The sequence below is a fragment of the Seriola dumerili genome, unplaced genomic scaffold (genome assembly GCF_002260705.1).
Source record: "Seriola dumerili isolate Sdu_G_001 unplaced genomic scaffold, Sdu_1.0 BDQW01000811.1, whole genome shotgun sequence".
NCBI lineage: Eukaryota > Metazoa > Chordata > Actinopteri > Carangiformes > Carangidae > Seriola > Seriola dumerili.
The window spans coordinates 644713-661759 of NW_019175066.1; the positions used below are offsets into that span (position 1 = coordinate 644713).

Sequence of the window (17047 nt, forward strand, 5' to 3'; positions counted from 1 at the left end):
CACACACACACACACACACACACACACACACACACACACACACACACACACACACCTCTCAAACCCAAAATAAGACGACGGAGAACGGAAGAGGAGGAAGATGAGGAGAGAGTGACGGGAAGCTGAAGCAGAGACAGAAACTGAACAGGACCGACGACAGGATCATCTGCACTGTAAAAACATCTCCATCTTATCAAGTTGTTTTAAGTCTTTAGATTTTTAAAACCATCTCAACACAAATCAACAGTTCCAAGATTTTTCAATCGTTCTGCTGGAATTTCTTCTTTAAATGTGCCTCAGAAATAAATGGACAGATGTGTAGATCTACACCTGCTGATGAAGACCATGTAACAGCTACTAAATGGACCATGAGGTGAGACTGTTTTACTGCATTCACATCTGGAGCCTCGACTCAGAATTATCAAGAAAGATTTTCAGATTTACCAGAAAAAAAACAAACTGTCTCATAATTTAAAAGATCTTCTCTGTAATTATCAGAGAGAGTCTAAATGATGAGATGATGTTTTTCTGTAGATTTATAATAAAAGACAAACTTGTTGGTAAGATGGAGACCAGGTAAAACAAACTGGGACCAGATCCTCCTGAAGCAGCAGACTGGGATGGGACCAGTCTCCTCTTCCAGTTGTGTGTCTGTGCTGATCCTGATCTGGTGCATCAGATCTTGTATTGACGAGGTAACAGCAGGTTCCGTATCAGATCTATTGATCTATTCAGTCCATGATACCCAGTCCCAGTTACACCAGAGTCCTGAACCAGACCGCAAAGACATGACCACACTGACCCAGCTGGTTCTGCTGGACCAGTAGGACCAGTGCAGGTGCTGCAGGTCTGATACTGAACCAGTACAGGTGCTACAGGTCTGATACTGGACCAGTAGGACCAGTACGGGTGCTGCAGGTCTGATACTAGAACAGTAGGACCAGTACAGGTGCTGCAGGTCTGATACTGAACCAGTAGGACCAGTACAGGTGCTGCAAGTCTGATACTGAACCAGTACAGGTGCTACAGGTCTGATACTAGAACAGTAGGACCAGTACAGGTGCTGCAGGTCTGACACTGGACCAGTACAGGTGCTACAGGTCTGATACTAGAACAGTAGGACCAGTACAGGTGCTGCAGGTCTGACACTGGACCAGTAGCACCAGTACAGGTGCTGCAGGTCTGACACTGGACCAGTAGGACCAGTACAGGTGCTGCAGGTCTGATACTGGACCAGTAGGACCAGTACAGGTGCTGCTGGTCTGATACTGGACCAGTAGGACCAGTACGGGTGCTGCTGTAGAGAGAGGGAGAGGATGAGGAGGAAGAGGAGGGTGAAGACGATGAAGAGGACGGTGTCTGGTTAGTGATGAAGACGACAGACTTTCTGTCAGTTAACCCTCTGTTCTCTCTCTCTCTCTCTCTCTCTCTCGCTCTCTCTCTGGTCCAGAGTTCTCGGTGTCGTCCGTCCGTCCGTTCAGGCTCCGCCCCGTGTTCGGCGTGTTCGGCTGGGGGAGGGGCGGGGCTGTGACGAGGGGCGTGTCCAGTTGAATGTAGGCGGCTTTGTACAGTTAAGTGTTACCTTTGAGGATGCCCAGACAGCTCTGCAGCAGCTGGAGGTTCCCCTGCAGGTGAGAGGGGGCGGGGTCACACACAGACACACAGGTGAACAGGTGAGTTATGTGACGAGAGCTGTTTGTTGATTGATGATTTTGACAGACTTGATGGTCAACGTGAATCTTCATCAACACATTATCCAATAACACTGACACAAGCTTCAGGCTCCGCCCACATCTTCATCTCATTTATTTTCCTTTTCCTGTTAGCTAATCGATTAGCTTAGTCAGTTAGCTTCTCCTTTTAGCCTCTCTGTGACACTCTGGGCTTCAGTGCTGGTAAGAACAGGCTAAATAATCCCAATTGGCCATGGGTGATAACAAGCTCTCTGATTGGTTGGAGAGCTAACCAATCATGTCTTGTTTTACCAGCGCTGAAGCCCAGAGTGTAACAGAGAGGCTAAATCACTAAGCTAATCGGTTAGCTAACAGGAAAATCAGCTGGAAAAAGAAAATGGAAATTGAAGCTTGAATCCAGGAATGTTTTCCCATTTTTAAAATGTCTTTTCAAATTCTATTATTTATTCATGAATTAATAAATGTATTTTTAGATGGTTTATTTAATGAGACTTTAATGCTGTTTTTGAAAATCTATTTTTAAATTTTAAGCATTTATTGATGAATTAATTGTTCATTTATAAATTCTTTTTACAATTCCTGTTGTTAATGCTTATTAAAATATGAAATGAAGGAAATGCTTTATTACTTTTCCTGTGACATCCCTGGTCCTCCATAGTTTCCTTTATAAATCGCTTATAAGGGTCATCTTATTGTAAAGTAGTATAAATCATTTTGCATACTGTGCAGCCCTAATGTAAATGAAGAAGACTTGGGGTTCAGTGTGGACACAGACTTCCTGGCTCCGTCTCAGTCCTGACTCTGAACTGTTGCTCTAACGGCCGGGGGTCTCAGGTCTCTGCAGTGTTTCAGTACCTTGGCGTGTTTGAGCTCCAGCTCGGCCAGCTCCACCAGGTTCTTCCTGAACGCTGCCACTCGTCTCGTCTTAAAGTCTATGAGCTCTGCATTCAGAAGAAAATCCACCGTCATAACAGTTTGATACAAACACACACACTCATCACTTTAACAGAGGGGGGAGCCGTCAGTCGGACTGCAGGGCTGCAGTAACATACGCTGACAGGTGCTCGTCATTATTGGACCAAACTCAACTGAAACTGGGTCAGCAGCAAAACTGACAAGGATCAGGGGCCAGTTGCACAAAACACCTTAAGTTTTCTACTTAAGTTTGACACTTAGCGTTGAATTCCTCCTTAGCTGAGGAAGTTACCTAAGGGTGTTGCACAGAATAACTTTAAAGGTTTTTTCTTAGTTAAGGAAAGTTAAAGCATTTGCAATGAAAGAGATTTTACAGCTGTAAAATTCTACAGTTTCAAGTTTTTATTTTAAGTAAATTTTAACTTAAGACGTGCAACCGGCCCCAGGAGTCAAGGGAACCAGGACTGGGATCAGACCTTGCTTGGCGGACTCGGAGATCTTCTCAAACTTGTGGCAGCAGAGCTGCTGGCTGGTCTCGGCCTGCAGGACGTCTCTGTTTTTGGCTCGAGCTTTATCCAGAGCCTTGTTAGCGTTCTCGTAGTCCACCAGAGCCCGGCTCCTCCGGTACAACAGGTCCTGCAGCGTCACATCATCACACAATTCAGTGTCTGGACATTAATCAGTCATTTAAAAAAAATCAGTAATTGAAAATGATTTGGACTCTGAAAATAGTCCCCAACAAATGCACTCCTGTTTGTTTGATAGAAACTTCAGTGAGCAGCTGTTTCAGGAAGTGACTGAGCTTTTGAAACATGAAACTATTTATATGTGGAGTTTTACAGATTCACGTCTTCAGTAGGAACCAATGAGCTGAGAGCCACAGACAGAGGAGGGAAGAGCTGAGAGGACGAACACACTGTTGGTTTGAAGCTGTGTCTCAGTTCAGGGTCTCAGGCTGATTGTGTCTCAGCAGCGCGACTCGACTGTCCTGTTTCAAAGGCTCCTTCAGATGCGCCCAATGCAACAGGTGAATCCTTCACGGTTCAACATATCCCAAGATTCATTGCTCTCAGGTAATGACAATAATATGTCAGTAAACAGACAGCGAGCCTGACCTGAGGATCACACTGTTAATGTAAGTGCTGTGTTTCAGCTCAGTGTAACGGTACAACTGTTAAAACCAAACACCTTAAAACTTCAAGGTTTGTGAAGAAAAAGTTAAGTGTTGTGAAGGTTGCCTGGCAACAGGAGCCGCGCTTCAAACCACAATGGTAAGGGCGGGAACAGCTGATGACGCAAAGAGAAAATCCTGCTTAGACCAGACCGTCTCATTTCAGTTTGGTCTACGGAGGACCACACCTTCGTCGACCACGTCCTCGGACAGATGCGGCGCCTGAACTGAGACAAAGCTCGAGTCTAAACATCTGAACACAACAACAGGAGCCTGATGCTGCAGCTGTGAGCAGACAGACCTTTGCAGCCTGTGACTCTCTCAGGTAATATTTCAGGAGGTCGGCGAGCTTCAGGTCTTCATCTGCTGCAACTCGAGCTTCGATTTTCTGTAAAACAACAACAGACAGAAGCTGAAGAGTCAGTGGAAAGAACAAGAGGCGGGAGTTCTACAGCAGCAGCTGCTTCAGACTGAGGCTTCGTCCACACGACTACGTTTTCATTTTAAAACAGCGTTTTCAAACGAAATTGATCTCCATCCAGACTAACGCCTGAAAACGCACACATACATGATCATTCACCTACACTGAGCATGTGCGAGCAGGTGTAAACAGGAAGTAGATCGTCTACTCTGCAGTAAATCCTCTGAAGGAGGAGCAGCAAAGACAGTTGTAGCAGTGAAACAGAGAATGTAAGTGAACAACAGCTGCTAGCAAAGACAACAAGGTCAGTAACTCTGTCATTCATTATCATGTTGTATTCACCGCTGGCACTCCAGGCTGATGAGAGCCAATCAGGAGAGACCGTGGGTGTGATGTCATCGTTTCTCAGTTTCTGACCGTCCAAACTACATGTCAACCCAAGTTGTCAAAATGAAACGCAAATGCAGAGTTTTCAAAATAAAACGCACACCCAGAGTTTTCAAAATAAAACACACACCCAGAGTCTTCAAAATAAAACGCACACCCAGAGTTTTCAAAATAAAACACACACCCAGAGTCTTCAAAATAAAACGCACACCCAGAGTTTTCAAAATAAAACAAAAGTCTTAGTTTTCGGTGCTCAAAAGTTTTCCAGTTGTATGGACGGAGGCGAAAACGCAGCAAAAGAGATGAGTTTTAAAATGAAAACGTAGCAGTGTGGACGTAGCCTGAACCAAACATTCAAACGTCCTCTGCTGACCTCACGTCAGCTGGAACTAACATGACAACAAACATACCCTCGTTTTCTCAAACAGCTCGGACACCTTCAGGAAGAATCTGAAACAGAGGAAACAAGAAGAGGTCACTGCGGGAAGATGAAGAGGTGACACCGAACATTCAGACATGTTGGAACGTCGGCTGCGGCTCGTACTTGCAGAGGTCTGTGGAGTCCTGTGTTCCTAATGTGTAGAGAGACGAGGCGATTCTGTTGATGTCATCTGCAGCGTCTGAACACACACACACACACACACACACACACACACACCACACACACACACACACTTAAGTCCCAGTGTTTCCTTCGTTCTCTGGTGTCTGAACTGCACCACCTCCACTCTTTCTCATGTCAGGACTTCAGGTTTGTCTTCCTACATTAAAATACAACTCCCATGATTCCGTGCGTCTCTCCCACAGAGAAGCTGAACTTGTGAGAGAGACGTTAAAAACTGAACAGAGGGATGACAAACTTTGCTCCACCGCTGGTAGTCAAGGCTGATGAGACCCAATCAGGAGAGACCATGGGCGTCTACATCATCGTTTCCAAAAGTCTCAGTTTCTGAGACTAAAACGCAACCTGGAGTTTTCAAAATAAAACGGGTCCAACAGCGTTTTTGAAAGTCTGTTTTAGAGGCTCTGGAGTCATGTGGACACCAGGAGTAAATGTTTCAGTGTGAACGTAGCCTGAGTTTAGAGGTGGAGAACGTCTCCTGACAGCAGCAAGAGATTTAACATTAATCAGAGGCTTTTATTTTGAAGAAACTGACTTTTTACTTCCTGCAGACACCCTGTAGGTTTTAACATAGGTTAAACTCCCCATGCAGCGTCCCGCCCACACCTTCCAGCTGCTGCTCCTGTTTTATTCTCTGAAACTGAACCTGGTTCTTACTTTTGTGCGAGCGAATCATTCTGTCAGATTTGGCCGAAGCGTCTTTCACTCTGTTGTGATATTCTAACAGGAACGTCTTCTCGTGCTCAAAGAAATCGTCCACGTCCTGAAGCAGAGACAGAAAAACAACAAACGTCAGAGAAAGAGACGCAGAAACCAGGAAATAAAACTCTCTGTTTGTTTGTTTGTCTGTCACCTTGACTCCGGCCACCAGAACGCCGTCGGCAGACTTCACCACATTCTTAAAGAAATCCTCCAGTTTCTCCTTCTTGTTCTTCCCTCGAACACTCAGCTGGGAGAGAGGGGAGGTCAAAGGTCACACATAACAACAACAACAAGACGTGTTACAAAGTGATGACAACGTCAACGTTTGTTTTGTTTCTATGATCAAACTAAAGTAAAATGATGTTCAGGTGAGATCCAGAGTTTGAAGAAGATCCAGCAGCTCATATTCACTCAGATCTCACCTGAGCAGGTTTTTACACTTTCACCCTTTTTTACACAGAAATTAACAGGTTTTTAAAACGCGAGTAAAGTCGGTAAAAAAGGCGATTAACACCTTTTACACCGAGTTTGTCTTTCCTCTCTAAGACACAAACAACTGCGGGGAGTGATGTCATCACATGGACTTCAGTCAGGAACACACTGCCTGCGCTGCGTGAGCGTGGCGGCTGATGTTGCTGAACTGCTGCGGAGAAACACGTGTGTTCACACCGGCTGCGTTGCTCTGTCTCTCTACACAGTTTGCAGGTTACTGACTGTTGGATTTCTTTTCATTATAAATTAATTTCTCATTTATTTATTTATTTATTTATTTTTTTGGGGGCTTTTGTGCCTTTATTGGACAGGATAGTATAGAGAGACAGGAAATGGGGAGGCAGAGAGAGGGGGAATGACATGCAGTAAAGGGCCGTCCAATGCGGGATTCGAACCGGGGCCGACTGCAGCAAGGACCTTAGCCTCTATATATGGGGCACCTGCTTAGACCACTGCGCCACTCGATGCCCCATTTCTCATTTATTTTTGACAGAAAACGTCACTGAAATGTCTCCGTCTCCGCGTGCAGCTGCTAAAATGGTTAGAAAATATATTTACATGCTACATGCAGCTGACAGGAAATGAGTTAGTCTTAATCTGCATCAAGGCTCGTATTCACCGAAATACTGATGAAGCAGTGTTGTTTTTATTAACTTATATATATCAATACATAAAACCTGCACAGGTGAACTCTCAGCTCAGTGATTCACTTGATCAATACATGTGTGTGCGTGTGCGTGTGTGTGTATTACTCACGTCCTGGTTGTACTCCAGGAAGACGTGGAAGTTGAGGTCTTTCCTGAGGACAGGATGAGCCGCCACGCGACACAGGAAGACCTCGTGCATGGCGACGGTCTTCTTGAAGATGGCCAGGTATTCTCTGAGTGCAGACACACGGCGGTCAGAGTGGGGACAGTGGATTAACTGATCATAACTGACGGGTTAGTTAGTTAGTTAGTTAGTTAGTGCTGACTCACGCCTCCAGCTCCTGCTTCATCTTAGTGAACTCCTCCTTGGTCATGGATCCTTCTCCCTCCCCCAGCTTCTGCAGCTTCTCTCTGGACGCGTCAAAGTCTGGTCTGGGGGGGGCGGGGGGGATCTACAACAACGTCAACAACAAGACTCAGACACGGATCTCTGTTTGATTCTACTGAGGTTCTTTGTGTGGTTGGTTCTACTTTGTGTTTTCATGCTGTAGTGTTCTGGTTCTGAAGGCCGGTTCCCTCCTGGACCTGGTTCCTGGATTAAGGTATGACAGTCAGGTGACCTCAGCAGATCATATTACAAATGTTAATCAATGTAAACGGACAAAGATTGTTTGTGAGTGACGACACATCACTCTGTGTGTCTCTTTCACTAAGTCACAACAATCAATATCAATCAATAATCAATATGTCATACGTTTCTCAGGCTGGAGCTTCAGGTTGTCAACATTAATTAGCTTCGTCCATGTTAATGTGGATTCATTTGGCAGCTGAATCTTTATTTAAACCTTTAGTCAGTGACGAACGACGAGGGTTCAGGAGGATTCAGATCTGATCAGTTTGAACTCATTTGTTTTTCCTGTTTGTTCCACAGGTTTTTAATCACACAGTAAATATCTGTGTCTGAATGAACAGAGCGTCAGTGGATCAGAACCAACGCTGAGCTGCTCTCTGGCCTCTGTGTTGTCATCTTGTTCTGAGTCAATAAAGTTCATTTGATTTGATGTGCGTCTCAGAGCAGAGTCGGTGTACATGCTGGTGTTCGTGCTGGTGCTCGTGCTGGTGCACGTGTGTTGCGTTTCTTACGATGTATCCTGCGTAGTCTTCGTTCTCCACAAACGAGTCGTGCAGCCAGATGAACTCCTCGTGCTGTCGAACCACCGAGAACTCGTTCTGCTTGAAGTTAGGGAGCGTGCTCTGTGGGAACAGGAGTTACATCACATGATCAGCTCACAGGACGTCACGTGTTGTTTTCAGCTTCAAAATGTCTCACACATTCATCAACGCCAGCAACGGTTTTGATTTTGGATTCATGTCAAGTCAATTTCATCTGTACAGCACCAGTTCACAGCAGAATATCTGTCAGTGCAGGTTTCAAATAGAGCAAACCTTCTCTTTATTATGTTATAATGTTATTTACAGAGACACAACAGTTCACACCAAGAGACAACACCTGGTGACAGTGGAGAGGAAAAACTCCTTTAAGAGACGGAAACCTCGAGCAGAACCACACCCACGGTGGGCGGGGCTGACAGACAGACAGAACCCTGCAGTTCCTCTAATGACCACTAGAGTCTGGCTCCAACAGTGAGTCAGTCCCCATAGACTCCCATGTTAAAATGTCCAACTTTACAGCAGAAATAAACATGTTTAGAGCCTGGTACAAAAACTGTTTTGGTCTCTAGAGCTAATTTCCTCCTTCATGACACCTGTTTATATAACTCACCTGTTTACATTTTATTAAGGACTAAAGTTATGGAGGATTGAGGGCGTGGCCTGTTTGAGTGACAGGTGGGTGAGCGTATGTTTGCTACAAACCATCATGCAGCTGTCAGTCACATCTCCTAACACGCCCCTCCTCTTTGACCATGTTTGGATTACCTGGGAGTTAGGGGCGGAGTCAGTCACTGCCAAGACGGCGACGGTGCAGCAGCTCACTCTGAGCTTCAAAACGACCATCTTTATTTACAGTGTATGGCTTTGAAAAGTCAGAGGGCACTTTTCCGGCATCTTATATAGACAAATTAAATTAATCGAGGAACTAATCCGCAGATCAATCAAGAAAATAATCTTCAGCTGTGGCTCTAAACTCTGGACTCAAGTGTTGTTTTGTCTCTCTCTCTCACCTTGGTGTGGACGGTGAACTTGACCTTGTCTCTCTCACTCAGGGCGTCGGAGATGTCGACCTGAAGCGTGGCGTCTGTCTGCAGATCCACGTTCACCGCCCGCGGCTGCAGGAGGACAGAAACCACATACCCCATAATGCACCACACCCTCAGATCAAACACAGGACCATCCACTGCATCAGACTGATGGACAGTAAACAGCTACAGTGATTATAAAACTTCATAAATCATGTGACTCTTGAATTGTTTCAATAACCTGTTACATGAAAAACATAATGTGAACTTTAAACACATTGAGAAAGAAGGTTTCAGTCCAGAGAAGCTTTAATACAACTAACATTCAGCTCCGTTTACGGAAGCAAAGAAAAACTGTAATGATTTCAACCTTGTGACCTTGAATCTGAATTTATAAAACTGAAATATTGTTGTTTGGAAATGATCTTTCTTTTGATTCATGAGGTTTAAAATCCCTTGTTTCAAACATTTCAAACTTGAAGAACTCAGGGAGAAAATTGTGTCCAACATTTAAACACTGCAAAATAGTAATACTTTTATTTTTTTAAAAAGATCTAATTATATAAAAAATGAAAATATACAGAATGTTTTAAAATGTTTTGAAAGGAAATTATCTGTATTCAAATATTAAAAACTAGTTCCTCAGATTGGATGAGATTACAGACGACATGGGTCAGCTGAGGTTTTCACTCAGCAACAATTATCTACTAACTTCTTTCGGCTGTTTGATACGACGGTATCTATGTTGTTTCATGAGTTTTTACCAGAGCACCAATGTGAAGATTTCTCTGTGATCTCCAAAATCTGAGGCTACGTTCACACTTCTACATTTATGTTTTAAAGCACATCTATTTTGCTGTTTCCTCCTCCCGTCCACACCACTCCGGAGCTTTCAAGCCCTAAAACAGAGACTTTTGGAAACGCTGCCGGACTAATTTTATTTTTGAAAACTCTGGAGTTGTTTTATTTTGAAAACTCTGGGGTTGTGCTGTAGTCTGGACGGACAGAAACTGAGACCTTCAGAAACGATGAGGTCACACCCATGGTCTCTCCTGATTGGCTGATTGGGAATGACTGTCACTGACCTTGTTGTCTTTGCTAGCAGCTGTTGTTCACTAACATTCTCTGTTTTACTGCTACAGCTGTCTTTGCTGTTCCTGCAGCTAACCAACAGCAGAGTAGACAATCTGCTTCCTGTTTACACCTGCTCGGACACGCCCAGTGTACGTGATTCCTCATGTATGTATGACTTAGTCTGGACAGAGATCGTTTTCGATTGAAAACGCTGTTTTAAAATGAGAAAGTAGTAGTGTGGACGTAGCCGACATCTTCAGTCTTTTACCTTCCCTCTTTCAACAGGCTTTTATAGTAAAGTGTTAATAAATACTCAAAATGTTACTGCTTGTGTCTTTAACTTTATTTTACCCTGTTATGTTTGTTTCTGTTTTAGTGTAGTTCATGACTTTGTCAAGTAAAGAACTTTATAAATAAAGTTTATCATCTTATTATAATAACATCATAATGAGCTGAGGGACGTTTTGATGGAGGAGTGTGTTTTGTAACTGCAGCAGTTGGATAAATGGAAATATTCAATTAAAGTACAAGTACATCAGTAGAGTAAAGAAGTAAAAGTACTTTCCACCACAGGAACAGGCTCAGCACATGAACCGTTGGTCTGTAACTGGGACAGCTGTGGTGTTTTCCCAGTCAAACCAGTACCACAGACTGGTTTCACAGAGGAGATATCCCACTCTGTTCTGTTTTTCCGCTGACCTTTTCACATCTGACTTTATCTGAACTGAAGCGAATTATCCAGTTAACATCAGTAAGAGTGTGTGTGTGTGTGTGTGTGTGTGTGTGTGTGTGTGTGTGTGTGTGTGTGTGTGTGTGTGTGTGTGTGTCGACAGTCATGTGACAGTCTGATGTTTAACCAGCTCATTAACATCATGTTAATCAGCGGTTCGTTAGCTGCTGGTTAGCCTGAGCTTCAACTGTAGCGGAGTGAGCAGGTGAGGCTCACGGCCCGCCCGCAGGTGTGCAGCCCGCGGCAGGGTCCCTGTCTGGACCCTGAGCCGGGAAAACCTGTTTAACCACAGCTGGCTGAAGCTAACACACCCTTAGCATGGAGCTAACGTTAGCAGAGTCGGCTAACTCGGCTACATGCCCCGAGCTAAGGCTAACTAGCTGCTTTAGCCGAGCCGAACAGAACCCAGACAGACAGGTGAACACAGACAGGTAATCAGTGAGCACTCACTCCCCGGTCCTCCTCGGAGAGGAAGTCGGGTCCGTCGTCCAGCCCTTCCTGCTGCGGAGACACAGAGAGCACAGAGCCGTTAGTTTACCGACACACCGACCGTAACACAACAACAACAACAACACGGCCATCGGAGCACCGGAACCTCTCACCGCGACCCACCATCAAAGAACCGCGGATAGAAAAGAGACTAAAATACAAACAAACAAACAAACAAACAACCACAGGGAGAAAGACAGAGAAACCGTAAACCCACCATCATGGCTGCCAACGGGTGGAGACAGGAAGTGGTGAGACGTCACCACGGCCAGGCGTCATCACCCAGAGAAATGAACTGAAATGAAATAAAATAATGTAAAATAAAATACCCGCATGTCATCAACCCAAATTAAATTAAATTAAATCAAATTAGATTACAGCCAAGCGTCATCCACCACAGTTAAATAATGAAATTAAAATAAAATTGAATAAAAAGTAACAGCTGGGCGCCATCAACTAGAGCCAGACAATAAAATAAAAGGAAAATAAAACAACAGTCATCAACCACATCTACAGTACTTGAGTGAATGTACTTGCCATAGCTGTTTATTTGCATGAATTATCAAATGTGTGTAATTTGCCTGTAGTTCAGCAGCTCAGTGACCAGCAGGAGGAGACAGAACTCCGCCGACTATGACCCAAAGACTATAATTTTATCATTACCTAAAGACCATGAAATTAAAACAGCCCAGTGGCGGCTGCTGGTCTTATAATGAGGGGAAGCTCATTTTCGGCCTACGTCATAAAATGTGTCCGTTTATTTATATGTAAATTTGCAGAGTGACAGAAGAGAGTCGCCAAACACAACGCTAGTCGTTTTTAACAAAGACAAAGTGGCTGAGGATCAGTAACGTCTCCAGATCAACTCCGAACAACGGAATGAAAAACTTGAAAACTGCTCCGGTGGATGCTTAAACTTCAAGATCGCTGATTCGCTCATTTCGCTGTCAATCAAAAAGGGACTCAGCCTCAGACAGATCATCCAATCATCATGCAGAAGCTGAGCGTCCGGGCCAGCCCACCGCCCCATAGACCCCCAGAGACGCTGAGTGTCCGATGGGCGGGACAAAGCCCAGCATTTATCCAATGACTGTCTAGTTTGGCTGCAGTGGAACAACCCACTCTGTGCTTCCCCAGTGAAGTCAGGAGACGCTCGGCGTCTACACTGTGTAAAGCGCTGTGGCGCTGCGGGATGAATGAGAAGAAGTCGTGACGGTTACCTGTGATAAGCAGCTGATTCTGAACAAAAGATGAACGGGTTCTAGCGCATATTTAGTCAATGAAATGTTCACACACCAGCACATATTTAACCACTTATTCTGTTGACATTTTAGGGGAAGCTGAGCTTCCCTTGCATCTTAGAGCAATCGCCACTGAAACAGCCGTTTATTTTACAACTTTAACTGGTTTGAATAAAGCTTTCTAAAGGAATCGATAATATAAATAAACCTGTTCTCCTGTGTTCATTAAGAAAAATGTTGTAGAATTGAAAGAAAACCTGAATTAGCCTGAATTTATAGATTATGTGGTAACGTGTTAAATTTTTTGTTGAGAAAGTTGTTGAAAATCCATATACAGTATATTAAATACTATATATATAATAAATACTATTAAGAATATGCCTATATTAAATTAAATACTATATTCAGTATACTAAATATTATATGTAAACTATATTAAATCACCACACCATGGAATCTCATCATTCAGTTCTTTGGAGAATAATGTTTGCAAATTATATCTGCATGTCATGCTCTTAATAGATCTATTTATGGCACACGATACAAATAGTTCATATGATCACATATTTTTAATGACGTATGAAAGATTGTAATTTTTGTAAATAATGTTGTAAATAAAGTTGATTATTTATTGTATTGTATATTGTTTTTCTGGAGGTTTCTCCATCACCACATGGGATCTGTGGAGTTCAGACAGACCTTCAGGTTCTTGGTCTCCTCTCTTCTTCTAATGTTTTTGTTTTAATCTCAGAGACGATTCAGAGAAATGGAGGAACCTGAGCTCAATTTACAGTCGCAGCAAAGTGTCTGAATACTTTTGTCAATGTGATATTTCAGTTTTTACTTTTTAATACATTTCTAAACATGTCACATTATGTCTTGACTTTGTCTTTATGGAGAATTGAGGGAAAATGAATTTAAATGATTGTGGCATAAAACTAAAACACTAGTGAAGACGTCAGAAGACTTTCTGAACTCTAATGGGAGAATAAACCACAGACAGACTCAGGTGATTTCCTGTAACTGCAGAGAGGAGGAGCAGATGAAAGTGAAAGTGTTCAGAGTTCAGACGCCATTTTAACTGTCGGAGCAGAAGGAGGGAAACTGAAGACTGAGGCAGGTGAGTGTTTAAACATTATTATTATTTCACTGTCAAAGTCTCAGAGTCAGTTTGTCCCTGTGGAGGGAAGAAGAGTCACAGTGAACTTCTGTCCACACAAAGACACTGAGAGGAGAGGAGGGAACAACATGAGGTGTGGTACTTCCAGTTCACTGCGTCACAATCAACAGTTTGACTCGACGCTGTAATGAGCTGAATAATACACATGAAAACTGAGCAGGGTTATTATACTGTATAACCTGTTAGAGAGAGTGTGTGTGTGTTTGTGCACACGCGCACGTGTGAGAGTGTGTGTGTTCATGTGTGAGTGTGTGAGAGTGTGTGACTGTGTGTGTGTTTGTGAGTGTGTGAGTGTCCTCCAAACTGTCTCTGTAACAGTGTTCAGTGTGTTGAGCTGCTGCAGTCGACGTCACTGGAACAGAAAATAATTTCTTCCTGGTTCTTCTTTTTTTTTAAATTATATTTTTGGGGCTTTTTATGTCTTTATTTGATAGAACAGTAGAGAGACAGGAAATGGGGAGGCAGAGAGGGGGGGAATGACATGCAGCAAGGGCCGTCCGATGCGGGACTCTATCCGGGGCCAACTGCAACGAGGACTGTAGCCTCTACACATGGGGCGCCTGCTTAGACCACTACACCACACGCCGCCCCCTTCCTGGTTCTTCTGTCTCATCAGTGTGTTGATACTGGCTGCTTGTTTCTTGTGAAATGATCTGATCAAAGATCATATTTTTCCTGCAGCTGATGAACATGACTGATTTACAGAGTTCAGTAATTAAAGGGCCGTGGTGGAGGAGAGAAGCAGCTACAGAAGGAGGGAGCAGTGTGTTGGTGAACCTTGATGAGCTGGATCTAACAGAGTTCAGAGACTTTGCAAGATGAAGACTTTTACAGGCTGAATGATGAGCTTCACTGTGCACAGTTAGTCTGTTTGGTAGAAACTACAGTGAGCAGCTGTTTCAGAAAGTGGCAGAGTTTTTTAAACATGNTCAGTAAGATGCTGAAGACAACTAGACAGTTGAAAAAGCACAATGCTGAATTTAAACAGAAGTGACCAACTGTTACTGTTGACTGTCTGAGCGTCTACACATTGTTGTCAACACAACATTTAGTCAGAGCTCAGGTCGAGCTGCTGGAAGCTTCTGTTGTCAGGTTCAGTCTCCTCACACTGGATTATAGCTCCAACACAGGTTCGTTAGACTGGAAAAGCAGCGTTTGGATGAGTTCATTAGTTAAAGCAGCAACATGACAAAGAGCTGATAGGACTCAGAACAGAATCAAGATAGAATACATGATCAGTGTCTGAAAGAGTCACAGAAAACTTCACAGTAAAAGATCTGAACCAATGACATTAGTGGTGAGGTGACGCAAAGACACTGTGAAAGAAGAGCTTCTGTCAACGTCTGTGTGCAGGTCCAAAGCAGAAAACTGGGAGACTCGGTGCTCAAAGTTCCCACACAGTGTGTGACACTGAAGTTACAAGTAGAATTTCAAACTTATTTTTACACCTGTCCAACAGTAACAGTAATGGCCATAAAACAGAAGAAATAATAAGACAGAAGAAGAACTGTTAACGAAGCATGAGAGGAACGAACCCTGACATTAGTGTTACAAGAAGAAAGACATGACAGTATAAACACTGAGCTCAGTGGAGATTCAGAGCCTGAACTGTGGAGTTATCTGTCCTATGATGAAATGATGATAAAGTCCAGGTCTGCTTTCATCAGATCTGATCCAACATTATCATCTTGTTTACAAACAGGGAGTGAAAGAAGAGAATAAAGAATGGAAAATCAGAAGTCCCAATCTCACAATTGTGCTCCACATGTTTTACCTGATATTTCTCAAAGTGCTTTCCCATTCCTCTTTATACCATCTGAACTCTTGCAGCCTGTCGCACTCAATCACTTACCAGGTGACGTCAGTAAAGTCTGTGTGGGTTCAGGGTTCAGGGTTCAGGGGAGACATTGGGACTGGGCCAACATGTCACATCAATGTTAGAACACATACTTCCTGTTCCTTTCTTTTACTTCCTGTGTCATGACGCCTGTAACTTGTACCAGAGTCCACCAGAAGGAGGCAGAAAAACATGAGAACCCTTCAGCTATAACTGCACAATATGTTTTTATTCTGTCCTACAGTCAGTCATTGTCAGTTCAGTTCATTCAGCCATGGGATCATTCATCATCCATGCATATGTTGCAGTGTTATGATGAAGGTTTATCTGTGCTGCTGTCAATCATCTAATTCTATATAAAGAACCAGGGCTGTTCCCTGGGTCTGCATTTACCATTCACTCTCTGACCAGAGTTGCTGTAGTGGATAAAGTTGTCCGAGTATTACACATCACAAACCCACAATCTTTAATATGTGAAATGAATAAAAAAATGTTTGTGTTTGCAGAGGTCAGAACCACAGACTGAGAGCAGAGTCTCCAGGATCCATCTGTCCGTCTATGAGGAGTGACTGGTCCAATGCAGAACCTCCAGACTTCAGAACTGAACCTGGACCCTCAGACTCACAGTAAGAGACTGTTTCTACTGTAAACTGAGCTGAAGATGATTCAGTTATTAGACACATGTGAAGGAAACAGGGAGAAACCAGGAGCCACATCCATAAAACTCTGTGTAGGTTCACAACCAAACCTCAGAGACAGAAACATGCACACACACTCTTTTCATCAGATTTATAAAGCAGAGCGTTTCTTTCTCTTTTCTTTCTTTCTTTTCTTCTTATAGCACCAATTCACAACTGAAGTTATCTCAAGGAACTTTCCAAATAGAGCAGGTCTAGACCTTCTCTTTATAATATTATTTACAGAGACCCAACAATTCATCCTCATGTTACTGTTTCATCAACCTCAGTCAGTGTGAGAGTTGGTGCACCAACACCAGCCTGATCGCCACCTCCACAGTTCCCATAGATGGATTCAGACACGCCCACAATCAGCTGATTTCATATCAACAGCTGTGTGTGCTCCACCAGTCTGTAGACCTGTCAGTGAACAGAAGGACAGAGAAGAAACACAGTGTCTCCATGTTGGAGGTGACACTTTAATGATTTACACGTCTGAGCCTTGAAGCTGAAGTCACAGTAAAGATTCAAGCAGCAGATACAGAGACACTTTTATTTTGAAAAGGACCA

General features: G+C 43.5%; 2 protein-coding genes across 3 annotated transcripts in view; one reads left to right on the forward strand and one right to left on the reverse strand.

Annotated features, from left to right (window-relative positions):
- Nucleotides 1-1101: 1101 nt before the first annotated feature.
- On the reverse strand, nt 1102-11774 carry snx6 (sorting nexin 6). 2 transcript variants are annotated; one of them, XM_022766119.1, is made up of 14 exons: nt 11760-11774; nt 11504-11554; nt 9235-9339; nt 8195-8305; nt 7382-7503; nt 7161-7284; nt 6064-6159; nt 5868-5973; nt 5133-5208; nt 4999-5038; nt 4082-4168; nt 3086-3245; nt 2550-2635; nt 1102-1625 (listed from the first exon to the last, which is right to left on the reverse strand). In XM_022766119.1, exons 1-14 carry the CDS (start codon nt 11763-11765, stop codon nt 1572-1574), a joined length of 1224 nt encoding a protein of 407 aa, XP_022621840.1. In that variant the 5' UTR covers nt 11766-11774; the 3' UTR covers nt 1102-1571. The 2 variants fall into 2 exon arrangements, with proteins under 2 accessions (XP_022621840.1, XP_022621841.1); XM_022766120.1 differs by having other exon boundaries at nt 11504-11551; nt 11760-11770.
- Nucleotides 11775-16324: 4550 nt separating this feature from the next.
- LOC111237168 (NACHT, LRR and PYD domains-containing protein 3-like) overlaps nt 16325-17047 on the forward strand; it is a gene marked incomplete at its 3' end in the record, with an annotated part of 13196 nt that continues 12473 nt past the window's right edge. Inside the window, exon 1 of the mRNA XM_022766147.1 lies at nt 16325-16426. Within this exon, the coding sequence (XP_022621868.1) occupies nt 16359-16426 (68 nt within the window). The remainder of the gene's footprint in view (nt 16427-17047) is intronic.

What these genes read in the sequence shown, in the direction of transcription:
- snx6 (XM_022766119.1), bottom strand. An exon ending in TCTCCGAGGAGGACCGGGGA is followed by an intron (nt 9,340 to 11,503) that starts GTGAGTGCTCAC and finishes GTCCTCCTGCAG; the next exon opens with CCGCGGGCGGTGAACGTGGA. An exon ending in ATGAAGCAGGAGCTGGAGGC is followed by an intron (nt 7,285 to 7,381) that starts GTGAGTCAGCAC and finishes GTCTGCACTCAG; the next exon opens with AGAATACCTGGCCATCTTCA.